At 46.6% G+C, this 16,410-nt stretch overlaps 1 protein-coding gene across 1 annotated transcript in view; it reads left to right on the top strand.

The window, feature by feature from the left end:
- Positions 1–16,410, top strand: part of STAB2 (stabilin 2) — a 150,163-nt gene that overhangs the window by 63,154 nt on the left and 70,599 nt on the right. The window contains exons 20-27 of the mRNA XM_029955429.1: positions 2,529–2,615; positions 3,405–3,491; positions 4,826–4,937; positions 7,336–7,516; positions 9,394–9,487; positions 10,703–10,861; positions 13,476–13,571; positions 15,211–15,303. Of these exons, the coding sequence (XP_029811289.1) occupies positions 2,529–2,615; positions 3,405–3,491; positions 4,826–4,937; positions 7,336–7,516; positions 9,394–9,487; positions 10,703–10,861; positions 13,476–13,571; positions 15,211–15,303 (909 nt within the window). The remainder of the gene's footprint in view (positions 1–2,528; positions 2,616–3,404; positions 3,492–4,825; positions 4,938–7,335; positions 7,517–9,393; positions 9,488–10,702; positions 10,862–13,475; positions 13,572–15,210; positions 15,304–16,410) is intronic.

Raw genomic sequence — 16,410 nt, 5'->3', positions numbered from 1 at the left:
TCTCAAAATAAATAAATAAACTTAAAAAAAGATAATCAGTTCCAACTGGGGTAACTTCACATTAGCTCTTAGCCTACTCTCTCGGGGAGGGTAGACAGAACTGTGTTTGAACCCTTGCTCATTGCCCCTAGGTGTGTTGCTTAACGTTTTTACGCTAACTTGCTTCATCTGTAAGTAATCATAATAATCATAATAATAGGATTAGCATAGATAATCCCAAGTACAATACCTAAATCAAGTGGCTACTCAGTAAAGGTTCATTCCTTCCCTACTTTACCCTCCTAAGTTTGTGCAGGGGAGGCAAACCTTTACCTTCACCAACTTAAGGTCTCCAGCTGGGCCTGAGAATCAGATGATTAACAAGAGGAAAGTTCACAGCTTTTCATGTACCTGGGAGCCCCCTTAGGAAAAAGCGAAGACCCAAAGCAATACCCAAATGTTAATATAATAGGTTAACTAAAGAGAGGCAATTGTAGAAAAGTCTCAAAAACATACAGGGAGGTTCAAGAAGTTCGGAGCTATTTTAACAAGGTCCATTTGTGCAGGTTTTTTTGGTTTTAGCTTTTTGTCTCTGGTAACAAGATGTCTCTTGGGTCCTTGTGCAGGGAGAGCATCTTTCACAGGATAGTTTGAGCTCCTGTTTTCAGAAAGAAAAGGGGAGGTCAGAAATCAAAGTGTCCCTTTTCTATCTGCTGTTTTCAAGTGCCTGGAGTCAAAATAATCCCTATACCAAAATGGCCTATTGGGGGCTGGCATATGCTGCCCTCACTGTACTCCTGTTTGCTCTTCCCAAGCATTTTTCTAGATAGAAATACAAAGACTATCAAGAAAATGACATTAGGACCATCAAACCCTTTTCAAGTTTGACTGAATTCTGGATACATCTATTGAGAGCTGGCTCCTGGGCCATGAAGACAAATGAGATACTGCTTTGTTCTGGTTTTGTTCCTGTGTTGAGAAGCTCTAATCTAACAAGGAAAACAGTATATAACCACCCAGAATTCATACATCAAATACTCTACTGGGAAAAGCAAAATGCTCCAAGGTACAATTGATGAGAGAAATTTCTGCCTATAATTTTGTCCTAAAAAAGAGTATCAACCAGAAGTTTCATTCAACAGTAGTATAGATCACTCAGGAAGGAGATGAGCTCTTTAACACAATCCTACTGAGAGGCACTTAATAAGGCAAAATGTTAAAATTAAATAGGCATAGCTGTCCAGATATTTGTTTTGCTCAGTGTAGCCATCACCACTGAGTCTGGCAGGATCCTGTCACCGGGGACTGTGGAGAGGGAGGAGAAAAGAGGAAATCACATTGACTAGCATCAGCGATTGCTGTGTGCCGGACGTTGTTCTAAACGCTTTATAGCAAACCTATGAGGTGGGCACATTATCATTATATCCATCGTGTAATCTGCGAATGAAGGTAAGGAAACGCAAAATGTCTTGTACAAGGTCACACAGCAAATATGGGGCAAAATCATGACTCTACACTGCCTCAGCCAAGTAGAGAGGAGGAGAGGAAGAAGGGGTAATTAGACCATGGGTTAGAACCAGAGAAGCCTCAAAACTGCCCTTCCCTATACTTGCTTAATTATCCTGAGATCCGACAAGAGGACTGAATATTCCTTCCTCAATGACCTCAGAATTCCTATATATATCTCAGATTTTAAGATTTTATAGCCCATGAAATTCTCAATGCTACTGTCTTAAGCTTCAACATCGTTTCTCTAACATAAACTTTGAGCCAGGGACAAAATGCTTACGATAAAACCCGAGATTAGCAGCATTGTCCCATTTCACAGATGAGGCAGCTGAGGCCCACAGAGATTACATGACTTGCCTCTGCCATCCTAAAGTTAGTACATGGTAAGACCCATTCTCTGGACCTTTTAGAAAAAACAACTTACCTGTCTGGGCTTCGGTTCCCTCATCTACAAAGAGGGATGAAAATATCCACATGGAGTTAAATATTGATGACCTCATGTAGGCAATGTGTCTGCCCTTAGTAAGCTCTTGATAAATGACAGCTCTAGATAATTATGATTGGGCCCAAGAGTTAGAGAGTCGAAATTTGCATTTAAATCTGCCCTCCTACACATACACATCATTCTAATTGCAGATCTTTCTTCAAATTAGAGATAGACTCTACTGGTTCCAAAATTTCTATGTAGAAGAAGCTTAGGGATGGTTATTAACTGGAAGGGAGGCTACGTCATGTCCTGGATGAACAGGAGAGTGCTCCCTGATTGACTGGCAATGTCTGCTATGGCACGAGAGGAGACATAAACATAAATGTGCCCTGATTTGTGCCAATCCCAGCCTGTATTCTGCCAAAAAGGTAATCAAGATCTAAAGAAGGGACTGAGCTCTGGCTGGGAGCCGCATGGGCTGATGCGCTCTGGGTGCTTCCCTGACACCGACGGTAAATGGAAGTAGAATGTCCAGTATACGCAGAAACAGAGCAACCCCCAGAGGACCTCAAAACACAGACTCAATGCATATTTCCCATCGGCTTTATTCCAGATGCTCTTCACACACAGATGTGTCTACACTGGCAGAACAAGGAGGCTAAAGAGTGGCTGTGCCAGATACTGTAACTCCACTGTGAAGGTAAGCCCCGCAGCAAGGGGCAGCTCCAGGGTCACACCTTTGGGCCTCAGGGTCTGCGGGCTCACAGGTTGCCTGTGGGGCCTTGGCAATGTCTTCCTACAGGGGAATGGAAGGGCCGACTCTCTACATGGCATCCGGGTCACCTCCTTCCCTACATCCATCCCTCCTGTGGTTCCGTAGCCTCTTAACACAGAGCCCACACTCCGGACACTCCCCCCGCCCCGGCCCACCCTCCGCCAGGGCTCCAACCTGTCTCTTACCCTCATGCCCACATCACATGTGCACACTTGTCCCTCCCTCCCTCGGAGAGCTCTTCAGATGTTCTTGGAACTGGTTCATCTTCCAAATGTTTAACTCTCACCCCCTGTCACCACCCAATCTATAGTGACCCCCCCACCCCAGTCTCTCCCTATCTTTGTCCCCACCTGCCACCACTTCATTACAGTATTTTGTCTTCCTAACAACTACAGATCTTGGAAACTCTTATTTGTTTTTAATTTATTATCTCTTCCTGGACTTGATAGAACATAAGCTCCAAGAACACGAGACTTCACGTCTCGTTCTCACGGTGCCAGGGCCACTTTGGCATGCAGTTGGTCCTCCGTACATGCATGGTGAGCAGGTGGTTGGCTGTGCACCAGCCGTGCCGTCCGCTGCAGGAGAGAAAGTCAGGCTCAGGCGGGGAAGCTGATGCTGTTTATTATAACAATGGAAATTAAAATGTACTTCCTTTGCAGAACTGGCACTCTGCTTGTGCTCTCAAAAAGCAACATGCATTTTGTTTCTCAGATACCGAAGTGCTGCAAAGGCTTCTACGGGCCGGACTGCAACCAGTGTCCAGGAGGCTTCTCGAATCCATGCTCGGGGAACGGCCAGGTGATGAAAGCTTTGTCATGATTGTTGAGGTTGACCTGTCCTAAGTCAAGTGGAAAAATAAGTGTTAAAATCACTAAACCAAGAAACGTTACAGTTCCAGCCACTACTCCCAGGAAGTACAAGAAACAGATCAGTTGCTAAAAGAATGGAAGGTGTCTAAGCAGAAAGAATCTGGGGGTGGAGGGCAGCAGGGGTGGGGAGTGGGGAGTCTGGTGGTGTTTCAGTGTCTTTCTTGCTGCTGACCACTTGACCTTGGACAACTCAACGAGGCTCCCTCTGACCCCGCCTTCCTCTTATGGAAGACAGCAGGGTCCCCTGCATTGATCTCCAAGATTCCTTCCAAGACTAAGATTCTGTGATAATTTAAACAAAAAAAGCACTGCCCAGTGATTGCTTTTTTTTAAGTTTATTTATTTATTTTGAGACAGAGAGAGAGACAGAATGCTAACAGGGAGGGGACAGAGAGAGAAGGAGACAGAATCTCAAGCAGCCTCCATGTCATCAGTGCTGAGCACAACATGGGGCTTGAACTCACAAACCCTAAGATTATGACCTAAGCTGAGATCAAGAGACCGACGCTTAACTGACTGCAGCACCCAGGCACTCCTGGGCGATTGCTTTTGTTAACCCACCTCCAAAACCTAGTGAAATGTAACTCGCCAAACTTAACTCACCTAGTTTGGAGGCCAGAGCTAAACAAACAAAGGTAAAAGGAGATACGGTTCCCATGGGAAATCACAGATCTGTGCATTTAAGAAACCCACATCTGAAATACGCCCCTTTTGAGGGGAAGGAAAAACCACAGTCATGAATGGGTTGAGGTGAGGTGAGGAGAACGGGCAGAACCGGTACTAACCAGCTACTGCAGCCTGCAGTGGGAGGCCCCAGTGCCCGACTGGGATGCACAGTGAGCACTGCAAAGCCAACCTGGAAAAGGCTGAAAGGGGGCAGGTGGAAGGTGAAAAGTCTCACAGTGCAAGGGGAGAAGCTTCTGTCTGAAGCCGTAAAGCTGCACAACAGAATGGCAGACTTCCTCCAGAAGGGCAGCGGCTCATCACACCATCCCTCAAGCATTGTGTGCAGGTTCCCAGTTCACCGCTGTGACACCCTTCCTCCCTGAATGGCTTCCCCTAACATTCGAGATCCCAACTCAGGACCCCAAGCCTGTCACTGTTTTAGCATCTTACCTGATACCAGCACGACTCTGCTTCCCACAAGGAGTCCCAAAGAGATCGACTTGAATTCAAAGAAGTCAGGCCATGGCACGATGGCATCTGGGACTCCTTCACGGGTGAGCATTGTCCTAATGCCCTCGGGGCCTCCTTTGCTCGCAGTGCGCAGACGGCATCGATGGCAATGGGACATGCATTTGCCAGGACGGCTTCCAAGGCTCCCAGTGTCAGTTCTGCTCCGATCCCAATAAATACGGACCCCGGTGTGACAAAAGTAAGTGGCACTTCCCAGGTTTCCTCTTGCCTCTCGGCCAGAGCCCCTGCTGCACTGCCACAAAGCAATAGTGCAGACATGGTGCTGTGTGCCCCTTCGCTTGGCATGTGCCTTCCTCGGGGGCACTTCTCAAGCGCTCCATCCTCAAGCTGTAGCACGTGCCGGATTGCAGGGTCCCATCGCAGAGTTTCTGAGGCAGCGGGCCTGGGGTGGTATCGGAGAACTTGCAACTCCAATACATCCCCTGGGGATGCCGACACTGCTGGCCAGAGGACCACCCTTTGGAAACCAGTCTCTTAAGGTTTCCTCACAAACCTGAAGAAACAGTGGGTCCTGTAGCAACACATAGAATCACACTCTCCCTTTCAAACAACCCTCTTCAATCAGCACTTTGCAAAATGTGTGACCTTGGGCAAGTAATAGTAATTACCTTGTAAGTTAGTGTAAGTTATAAATGGAAAACGCTTGCCTCTGAACAATGTCTAGCACCTAGAAGGCAATATAGATACACACCTCTTGTTATCATCTGTGATTGTTGTCCTGGTTGCTGTTATTCTAAGTTCAATGACATAAATGCTAAGAAGCTTGGAGAACAAATAGGAAGCTCCACAACACTAGGCATTAAACAAAAATGCTGCTATGTAATCTTGAAAACATGCATCTTACTTTTTAAAATTGCATCATGTGTCTATTTAAGTGGAGAGATACATAGATCTACAAAAATAAGCGTCAATGTACATGTCTACACTAAGATTAGAACAAAATGAATAGATCAGAGCTGCTGTGGACTCAAGTCAACCAAAGTTAAACCCCCACTCTGCAACTGACAGGCTGTGTAGCCTTAAAAAAAGTCTCTCATTGAGCCTCAATTTCCCCATCTATAAAATGAAGATCGGAACCCATGTCTTGGGTTTTTGATGAAGTCAGATCATAACTTAGGGCTTTAGCACTGAGCCTACACCAGCAAGAAATCGGAGGTGGAGCCGTGCTTGCTACTCCACTGCTAACTCATTCATCTGTTACAGAGCACATAGCCCTTCCCCTCTCCTACCTTGTCTGATCTTCATAACCACCTTTCATGGTGGCCAGGACACTGGAGGGCATGGCTGCTGATCCTAATTCACTGTTCTTTGTGCCAAATAAGGTTTCTTGGGGGGAAAAATAGTTTTATTCCAAAACCTGCTACCGTTGGCATTTTTATGAGGCCAGTGGGGCAGGATGCTGAGGTCGGGGAAGCCATAGGGGCTTCCTGCACTGCCGCCTCTTGTCCCACTCTGTGGCTGTCCGCCACCCCATGCAGGAAAGCTCCCTTCTTTCTGGGCCCCGGTCCCTTGCAAATTAAGCCCTGACTTGCTTTAAAGTTTGTGAAAAGTCTTTTGTTTTAAATCCGGCCACGCATTTCCAGCCCGCTCACTCTGGATCTCTTCTCGATCCCGGAGGCTGGCTCCAAGCACCCTCACAACTTCCTCTCCCATCGCCCTCCTGGGACAGAACCCCAATGCCTTCATTTCTGATCAGACCCAAACCTCCCAGCCCTTGCCACTGGAGTCTGAGAAACTTCGCATCTTTCTCACTCCCTCATGCGTTGGAGCCTAGTCTGAGGCACACGCCGCAGTGTGGAACATGTGATCAAAAGCAAAGCAAACAGCTCAAGTGGAAACCGGTAAGAGGCATGTGGAACACCAGCTAATACACTGACCTACTGTGTCTGTACTCGGGCACGAACAGAAATGGAACTTGAATGTCTAAGTTCAAGTCCCTGCTTGAAAACTTAGCAGCCACTTAGGCAATTTGCTTCACCTCCCTGGGCCTCAGTTTCCTCATCTGGAAATGAGGATGAGGCAAGTACGTACCTTCTGGGGCTGGTGACGGTTAATGAGATGGTACACTGACAGGCTGGCCCAGTGCCTAGAACAAGGTCAGTGCACAAATCCTGGCTATCAGTTATCCTTGGTGTGCTGTGCCGGAGAGCAAGGAGCCGGTGTGGGTCACATGTCAGAGGCTGTGCCGGCGTGAGAAACCCCTTCTACTGATTCCAGAAAGGTCGAAATTTCCAAAGTAAGCTCTCCAACCAAGAAGTAAATGAAGATTGAGTCCCTTGGCCTCTTTCACACACACGCACACACACACACACACACACTCACACACACAAAACATTTCTGAGACTCCGTCCTTCACCTTCTTGATGGGACAGTCAAGCTCACTGTCTCAGGCACATCGAGAGACACCTGACAAGCTAAGAAATCGTCCCCGAGCCTTCCCCTGGCTTAGCCCCACGTTCTGCTCTGACAGGCACAAGAGGGGGGTGAGGGGAAGTGGTTTCTCTCCTCCATGACCGATGAGCCCCATTGCTCTGCTCATCCCCCGATGCCTGAATGTCCCTCTCCTTCTCTTCCAGAATGTCTGTGCATTTACGGAACGTGCAATAACAGGATCGATGGCGACGGGGCCTGCCTGGCCGGCACGTGCCGAGAAGGCTCCACGGGGATGTTCTGCCACAAGCAGACCTCGGCCTGTGGGCCCTACATGCAGTTCTGTCATATCCACGCCACCTGTGAATACAGCAATGGGACGGCAAGGTAGGCCTGTGGGTGCCACCCTTAACAGCCCACGGCCACCGGGCTACGTATAGACAGATCCAACCTATAACTACACTCTTTGCAAACAAAGCCCTATTTTCTCTGGCTGCCAGTGTGACTTTGTGGAGAAAACCTCAGACTGACCTGGGTTCAAATTTCAGCACCCCCTGCTTTGAGACTTACCAGCTGTGTGACCGTGGGCAAGTTACTTAACCTCTCTGAGCTTCACTTTCTTCATCAGTACAGTAAGGATGATATGGCCTATGTAACAGGGCAATTGTGGAGATTATAAAAACTGAATGTAAAAGCACCCAGCACCAGGGCTAGCACACCATAGGAATTCAGTCATGGAAACTCTGATTATTATCATCAGTTAGGCAAAGAAATGAAAATTTGTCCACCACTTTCCAACCCTTTAAAAATGCCTTTAGTAGGCCACCTGGGTGGCACATTCAGTTAAGTATCCAACTCTTGAGCTCAGTTTAAGTCATGATCTCACAGTTTGTGAGTTTGAGCCCCACATCAGCCTCTGTGCCGACTGAGCAGGACCTGCTTGGGATTCTGTCTCTCCCTCTCTCTGCCCCTCCCCAGCTGGTGCGTGGACGCTCTAATCACTGCGTCATTAGATCACACAGTGGTCTTGGAGATGGGGGAGGGGCAACATCAGAGGAAAGTTTTCTCTCCAGGAATATCTGCCTCCAAGGAAGTAACCACCCAGGAAATATCCTGGGAAATGCAGAGAATGTCTAGTATTCTTGTCTTTATTTTTAAAGCGGTTTTCTTAATTTGTAATTGCACAGTCACTTACCCGCTAGACTGTAGGCAGCGTGGGCCCAGAGACTGTCTCTTCCCCTCCACGGTGGTTCGATAGAAAGACATCTGCCTTGAAAGTTAGGATCTACATCCGTGCATAAGTCAGAAATCACAAGTTATCAAAACTGTCCTTAAAACCCCTGAAATCACGCACAAAGGGCTATCCACATGGGTCTGCATATACTATATAAATGTAGGTAAATCAAACAGTGTTGAAACAGATCAATCTGTTTCTTTCATTTGCACACCAGACTAAGTATTTTGTTCCTCCAGGAGCCTCGATCCGTGAAAAACAACTCTATTTAAATTTTTATGACGCACATATGATTGGATTTGCAACAGTGACGTGGGCTAGAACAGCGCCACAGGTGACCTACCACCTCTCAGAAGGGTCTCAGTAAATATTAGTGGAAGGAAAGGATGAGCAAACGGCCCATTTGAGAAAGGATCATGGAACATTTTGAAAGGCGTGTCTGAAAGAAAGGGTGATGGGTCAGTAAACCATGTCCGCTCAGGGAGCCAGGCAGCAGAGAAAATCTGAGGGACCAGAGAAGGGAGAGAGAAAAGGTCTCTCCTGACCGTCATTTTCAAGTATGTTAAAAATCGTTGCATAGAAGAGCGGGGAGCTGTTCTCTGCAGAACCGCAGTTGCTAAGCTGGAGGCGGATTCCAGCCCAATCGAAGCTGTAAGGCTGCCGGCCCCCGGGGCTAACGGGACACGCAAGCGCGTGCAGGTGCTCCGCTAAATGCCCCTCGTGCTGACTGCATCTCCACGGCCCTAGAGCAAGATTTCAGACTCCTGTTCCTGAGGAGGAAACAAAGTCTCCCAGAGGTTAGGAGGTTAGGAGACTCATCCAGGGTCACACAACTGCTGAGAGGTGGCACTGCAGACCATCCCCATCCGAAGTGCCCACGACCACCTAGCTACACTGTGGCTCCCCCCGCGAGGGCGGACTGCCATGCACCTGGCCAGGAACCGGTTCACCCTGGGCTGGCCGGCTCTCTCCTGCGCAGCGGCTGCTTCCACGTCCGGGGCTGATTTTGTGCGCTCACTCTTCTTTACAGCTGTGTTTGCAAAGCAGGCTACGAAGGGGACGGAAGCCTCTGTTCCGAGACGGACCCTTGCGCAGGATTAACCCCGGGAGGCTGTAGCCCCAATGTGAGTGTTGGTCTTGATTTCCAAGCGGCCTGGTGTTTTAGGAAATGCTGATGGAAGGCCTTACCCAAAAAAGCGGTGTCTGATGGCTTTTTGTTTTAGCGAATTTGCTGGATCCCTGAAGCTTTAAAGATGATGCTGATGGCTTCTGTGAGCCTCCACTTCCCAAAGTCGTGTGTGCAGGGGACATCCCAGGACCACAGGAGCGCGGGTCTTTGGGCTCTCAAAAACACAGCCTGAGAATCAGATATTGGAGATTACTAGTGATAAACTACTGATTCAAATATTACAGCTGATAAGCGACTTGAATGCACCTAATCTCGTTTGCTCTTCCCCCACCCCCAACCCAACGGAGCAGATGTTCTTTATCCCCATTGTACTGATGAAGAAACTGAGGCTTGGGGACATTAAGTGACTTGCCCTGGATTCTATTATTGGGTGTAGCCCAGGGGCATTGCCCAAGCCCGAGGCTGCTTTCAGAATATCTTTTGATTACCACCACCAGGCCTGGGTCACCTCCATTCCTTACCCACAGGAAGGGCCCACCCGCCACACGTTCATTGCCCACCCACAGTCACAGTGGCTTCAGGCGGATCTGACCGCGCCTCTCCCACGCTGGAACCCCTTCAGTGACTTGTCCTGGCTCTGACGGTGAAATCAGGCATTAATGCCCTGCCCCGCACCCACCAGATGCCCCCTGGGCCAGTCCTGCCCACTCAACAACATACCTAGCACTTTTCACACTGTCCTTCAGCCTCCTGTGGTGGTCATCCCGACAGGCCTGGAGCTGGTACCCTGGTTAGGAGCTTGGGCTTCACACCTGGGCTCGTGAAGTTTTATTGCTGTGACCTGAGGCAAGTCCCTTAGCTCCTCTAGGCCCGCTCTTCTTACCTGTAACACAGAGGCAGTAACAGTACCTTCCTCAAGACGAGGGCTTATACCAGCAGAGCCAAAGAGCAGTCCTGGCTCAGTAAATGACAGCAATGTTCAAGGTGATGGTCATTGGCTGGCCAACAACAAGCAATTCTGTTCCTTAAATCACCTCACCTTTTCTGTGGACCTCAGTACAAATGTGCATATAAGGTACAGTGCATATAGAAATAATCATTTCTATTGCACTCCATGCAACCATGTGTTTCTAGAATGTATCTCCTTTTTCTGCTTTTGGAATCATGTGGCTCTGAGGTTTCAGAGGTTCTGCTTCTTTTCCTCCTGCAGGCAGAATGCATCAAAACCGGCACGGGGACCCACGCATGTGTGTGCCGGCAAGGATGGACGGGGGATGGCAGAGACTGCTCAGAAATTAACAACTGCCTGCTGCCCAGCACCGGCGGCTGCCACGTCAATGCCACCTGTTTGTACGTGGGCCCCGGGCAGGTAGGTGCCACCCGCTAGACAGTGAAGTGGAGCAAAATTCCTGCGGTGACTTTTTCCCACCAGACACAGAAGTACTTTGGCTGAAATTTACTGCAGATTTTTAATCATTTGTAGTAGCGAGAATGGGTTCATTGTCACAACAAACCTGTGACATAGGGGCTATTATTTTTTCACCTTTTGACACTCTTCACCCATTTGGCCCGTCCCCACCCCAGCCTCCGGCAACCACCAACCTGTTCTCTTTATCTATGGGCTTGCTTTTGGTTTTAGGTTTTTGTTTGTGCTTTTTTTTTTTAATTCCCTATATAAGTGAGATCATATGGTATTTGTCTTTCTCTGCCTGACTTGCTTCACTTAGCATAATGCTCTTGAGGTCCATCTATATAGTTGTAAATGGCAAGATCTCATTCTTTTTTATGGCTGAATAATATTTCACAGTGTGTGTGTGTGTGTGTGTGTGTGGGTGTGTGTGTGCACGCATCTTCCTTTTCCATTTATCTATCAATGGACACTTGAGTTGCTTCCATATCTTGGCTTATATTATAAATAATGCTACAGTGAACATGACACTGCAGATATCTTTTCCAATTTGGATAAATATTCTGAAATGAAATTGCTTGCGGGTATAGTAGTTCTAGTCTTAGTTTTCTGAGAAATCACCATACTGTTTTCCAAAACGGTTGCACCAATTTACATTCCCACCAACAGCGCATGAGTTCCCTTTTCTCCACATCCTCACCAACACTTGTTATCTCTTGTCTTTTTGGCAATAGGCCTTCTAACAGGCGCGAGGTGACATCTCACTGTGCTTTTGATTTGCATTTCCCTGATGACTAGTGATGTTGGGCATCCTTTCGTGTACCCGTTGATCATCTGAGTATCTTTGGAAAAATGTCTATCCAGATCTTCTTCCCATTTTTAAATAGTATTGTTTATTGTTTTGTTATTGCATTGTATGAGTTCTTTGAATATTTCAGATATTAACCATTTAGTAGATACATGATTTGCAAATATCTTTTCCCATTTGGCAGATTGCCTTTTCATTTTGTCCATGGGCTCCTTTGCTGTGCCAGAAGCTCTTTAGTTTGATGTAGTCCCACTTGCTTATTTGTGCATCTGTTGCCACATAGGTACAAGCATTAGTTCATCTTACCAAAAAGGAAATTGAGGCACAGAGATGCTAAGTAATTTGCTCTCATGACATAGAAAATAAATCTTGGCGCGAGATTCACACCCAGACAGTCTGACTCCAGAGTCCCGCGCTTAGTCACCAGTCTTACTGGATTAGGGACCTACCCACATCCAGTGTGACCTCATCTTAACTAACTAGATAATAACAATCCTATTTCCAAGTAAGGTTACATTCTGGGGTTCTGGGGTCAAGATTTCAACATATAAACTGGGGGTGGTGAGAAATACACAGTTCAACCCATATTAGTATCTGTCCCCTCTCTACTCTTTCTGTGGACAAATTTTAAAGGCATCCTGATGAGGGAGTTGGAGGAAGATAAAGGTCATTTTATAATGTCACATAGGAAATAAAGTAGACCATATTTATGATTGTCCACGGTCGTTACTAGTTGGCTTGAAAACTTTTAGATATTCCAAGTAGGCACAAATCCTAATTATCATGAATATTTATTTACTTATTTATTTTTTAATGTTTTATTTATTTTTGATAGAGACAGTGCGATCAGGGGAGGGTCAGAGAGAGAGGGAGACACAGAATCTGAAGCAGGCTCCAGGCTCTGAGCTAGCGGTCAGCACAGAGCCCGACGCAAGGCTCGAACCCATGAACCATGACATCATGACCTGAGCCAAAGCTGGACGCTTAACCGACTGAGCCACCCAGGTGCCCCAATGAATATTTATTTAAAAAGACAAACCATGGGGCACCTGGGTGGCTCAGTCGGTTAAGCGTACGACTCTTGATTTCAGCTCAGGTCATGATCTCATGGTTTGTTAGTTTGAGCTTGCTGTCGGGCTCTCTACTGTCAGCATAGAGCCTGCTTCAGATCCTTTGTACCCTCCCCCCCTTTCTTCCCCTTCCCCAATGGTTCTTTCTCTCTCTCTTTCAAAATAAGTAAATAAACTTTAAAACAAACAAACAAACAAATAGACAAACCAGCAGGGAGGCACTACCCCAATAGAAAGTGAAAGAGATTCAACACCAACCTTTACAAAATCTTGCCCTATCATGTAAAGTTGTATTTAGGTGCTTCTGTGCACATATACTTGCATCTAAGATACACATACTTACCTTATAATGCACACATAGCAAATAATAGTTATATTGTTAAAGATAAAAATTCCTAAGTAGAAGTTTTATCCATTTCTTCCCCCAACTTAATGAATTGTCCTATATCCCGTATGGCCCTTCTGGGATGATGGATTTAAAAAGGAAGTAGCAAGGAACAAGCAGATTGGGAAATGTAACATGGAATGTGCAGACCAAAAGCTCCGGAATCTGAAGTATAACAAATGGAAGACATTCGTTCTGTTTTCTCAGAGGGCCAAACAGCTACGATTTCCCAGGTTCCTTTTTCAGGCCACTTGATGGCAACACATGAAAGGCAGTTGTTTTCAATTATCCCCTTTGTTCTCGGAATTACAGAATGAGTGTGAATGCAAGGAAGGATTCCGAGGCAATGGGATTGAATGTGAAGCAGTCACTTCGTGCTTGGAACAAACAGGGAAATGTCACCCACTGGTGAGTTACTTCATTTTCTTTAGCTCTACTTTAAAAAGAAAAAAAGTTACTTGAAAAACAAAGAAGGCTAGATTATTTCTTATCTGGACCTACTGATGAACAAAATCTTTTCTCCCCTGAAGAGAGTCCCCAAGCAAAATGTGAGGAGTGCTTACAAATTTCGCTCCAGTCCAACTCTTTGAAGAAGCAACATGTAACACAGGGCTCCCAGTGAAATCGGAATTTCAAATAAATAACAATCCTGCAGCACAAATATGTTCCAAAGATGATGGAGGACAAATTTATACTAAAAATTTTTCATATCCTCTCCAAAGTTCATCTTTAACTTGGTATTTTTTATCTGCTAAATCTGGTGATTCTGAAAACAAGACAAGTGGACTCCAATGCTGAATGTCATACAGAGTTTACCACAAATTATTGGTGACAATGCCCATTCAAGGGTAGATTGTGCCTTGGGTCTTAATTATGGAAGAGCAGGCTTTCAAAAGAGCATCCTTAGGCACCTGACACCAGACAGACCAATGAAGACAGCACCTTAGTCACAGTGCTTTTGAATGCCAGGAACAGAATCCACACAAATCAACTTAAGCAAAAAGGAATTTGCAGGGAGTATCCTAGGGTAGGTCCATAGCAGGAAAGACAAGCAGACTTTCCAAGGACCCAGAATCAAAATGTGAAGACACCAAGATCAAGGCAGCCTCTGTGCATCTACTTTCTCTCTCCCTCTCTCTCTCCCTCTCTGTCTCCCAACTTTTAATTCTTCTCTTTGCATCCTGGGGTACACAGCTTCCTTTTCTTAGATCAATGTCACCCTCACACCCAAGAAAGGATCTGACAAGCCCAGCAGGGTCCAGGTGTCCACATATGAGCCAATGATGGCCAGAGAGGCTGGTGACATACTGGGAACATGGTTACCAGGGTAGGGGCAGGGTAGTTTTTAAAGAATAAAAATAGAGACGATACCCAACAGTATCTATTTCCCAAAAATCATGTGAGCCCTTCAGCAATGAGAAAGAGATCCAACATTCTTCCTTCATTTAAGCCCAATCTAGCCCAGACATTCCAAACATGGGAAGTTTTTGCTACTTTCGCTTCATTCCAAAGCATGGACGCAGCAACATAGAGTCGCCAGATAAATTCGGTACAGACAGCCAGTGAAGTGTGAATTTCAGATCCCCAGTGAATGCTTCTTCAGCACCAGCTCACCTCAAACATTACATGGGACATACTTACACTAAAACATATTTGTTGATCTGAAGTTCACATTCACTGGCTCTCCTGTGCTCTCATAGGCCCAATCTGAGAGGGATGAAAATACAGAATGTATTGTGACTAAGGTTTATTGCCGCTGTGCACATTTGCATATGATAACCGTTGTTGCCATTTTCATGGTGTTTAAGAGTTTTAAAATGCTTTCCCCTCCATGGATGCATGTGACCTTCATAACCCCAACAGCGAGGCACCAAACGTGTAGACAGGAGCCTTTCACTGCTACAGGGCAGGGGGTCTGTGGGTCACTCCCATCACCTTCCAACCCCAACGCAGCAGGCCCTCACCTTAGATGGAACTGGAGGGCTCATGGATGTAACTCTAGGCAAATCTTTTGTGAGGAAAGTGAATTATTTCTTTGTCTTTTCAGGCCACCTGTCAGTTTACTTCTGGCCTCTGGAGTTGCGTTTGCCAAGAGGGCTATGAAGGAGACGGCCTTCTGTGCTATGGAAATGCAGCAGTGGTAAGTGAGCTAACACGAACTCTTGTGCAGAATAATAAAGACCAAACTCTCTTAGAAACCACACAGAACTCTTCACTAAGGTGCCTTTCAAGTGCTCTGCCAGTCATCTGCTCCAGGAAATTACCCAGGAAGCAAGCTGCTTCGTGCGGAGGGTGTATGTGTTCTGTGGGCCACAAATCTTCTACAGGTAGCAGACCACTCACTTTCTTTTATTTTTTTAATTTTTTTTTCATTTATTTATTATTGAGAGACAGAAAGAGAGCATGAATGATGTAGTGGCAGAGAAAGAGACACAGAACCTGAAGCAGGTTCCGGAACCCGCAAGCCACAAGATCATGACCTGAGCGGAAGTTGGTCACTCAACCAACTGAGCCACCCAGGCACCCCCAGGTGGCTCACTTTTGTGTGGTTCCTTCTATGTACCAAACTGGAGGACTTCCTTTTCTTGCCGATCTACTTCTTTCCATTCACAAACCCCTAATGAAGGGTTAACTGACCCCTGATACACTCTTTAGGTGAGAATCTAAGCAAACTTGCCCCCTGGAATTTCAGCAGCAGAGTGAGGGGTCCAGCCCAGGCTGTCTAGGCACCGAGCTCCTGTACTTAGCCAGCAGGGCAGGCAGGGTACTCAGAGAGAGGACCTAGCACATTAAACCGAACTGTCTTTGCTCAAGACATGGTCTGTCTCCCCAACCTTGAGAATATAAACTCTTGAGGCAGATCTTTCTTCTGTTCCTTATTTTGCTCCCAGTGTTTGCAAAGAGTTGTTGAATGAAAAATTAATTGATAAATGTTCTCACTTAGTTTTGTTCAATTCGCTGCCCTTTGCTTCCTGCCCCTCCTCTCTGCGGAAACCACTCCTCCAACAACCCCCACGGCTGCACCCTTCCCAACCCAAGCCTCGCTCCAGCCTGTGCTCCCCTTAGTCGACCGCCTGTCCAGCCCTTGGTCTCCCTGCCCCTTCAGGGTCCTGCCCACCCTTCACTTCACACTGTTCCTTCTACTCACCATCCCGGGCCAGGAGCTCCTGATACCCAGCTTATGGAGTGTAGACCCATCATTTTCTCACTGCCCCTGAGCCACATGTCCTAAGCCCCCCAAAGTCAG

Source organism: Suricata suricatta, chromosome 10 (assembly GCF_006229205.1).
Source record: "Suricata suricatta isolate VVHF042 chromosome 10, meerkat_22Aug2017_6uvM2_HiC, whole genome shotgun sequence".
In the NCBI taxonomy this organism is placed as follows: Eukaryota; Metazoa; Chordata; class Mammalia; order Carnivora; family Herpestidae; genus Suricata; species Suricata suricatta.
This window is presented reverse-complemented; position numbering and strand designations above follow the sequence as displayed.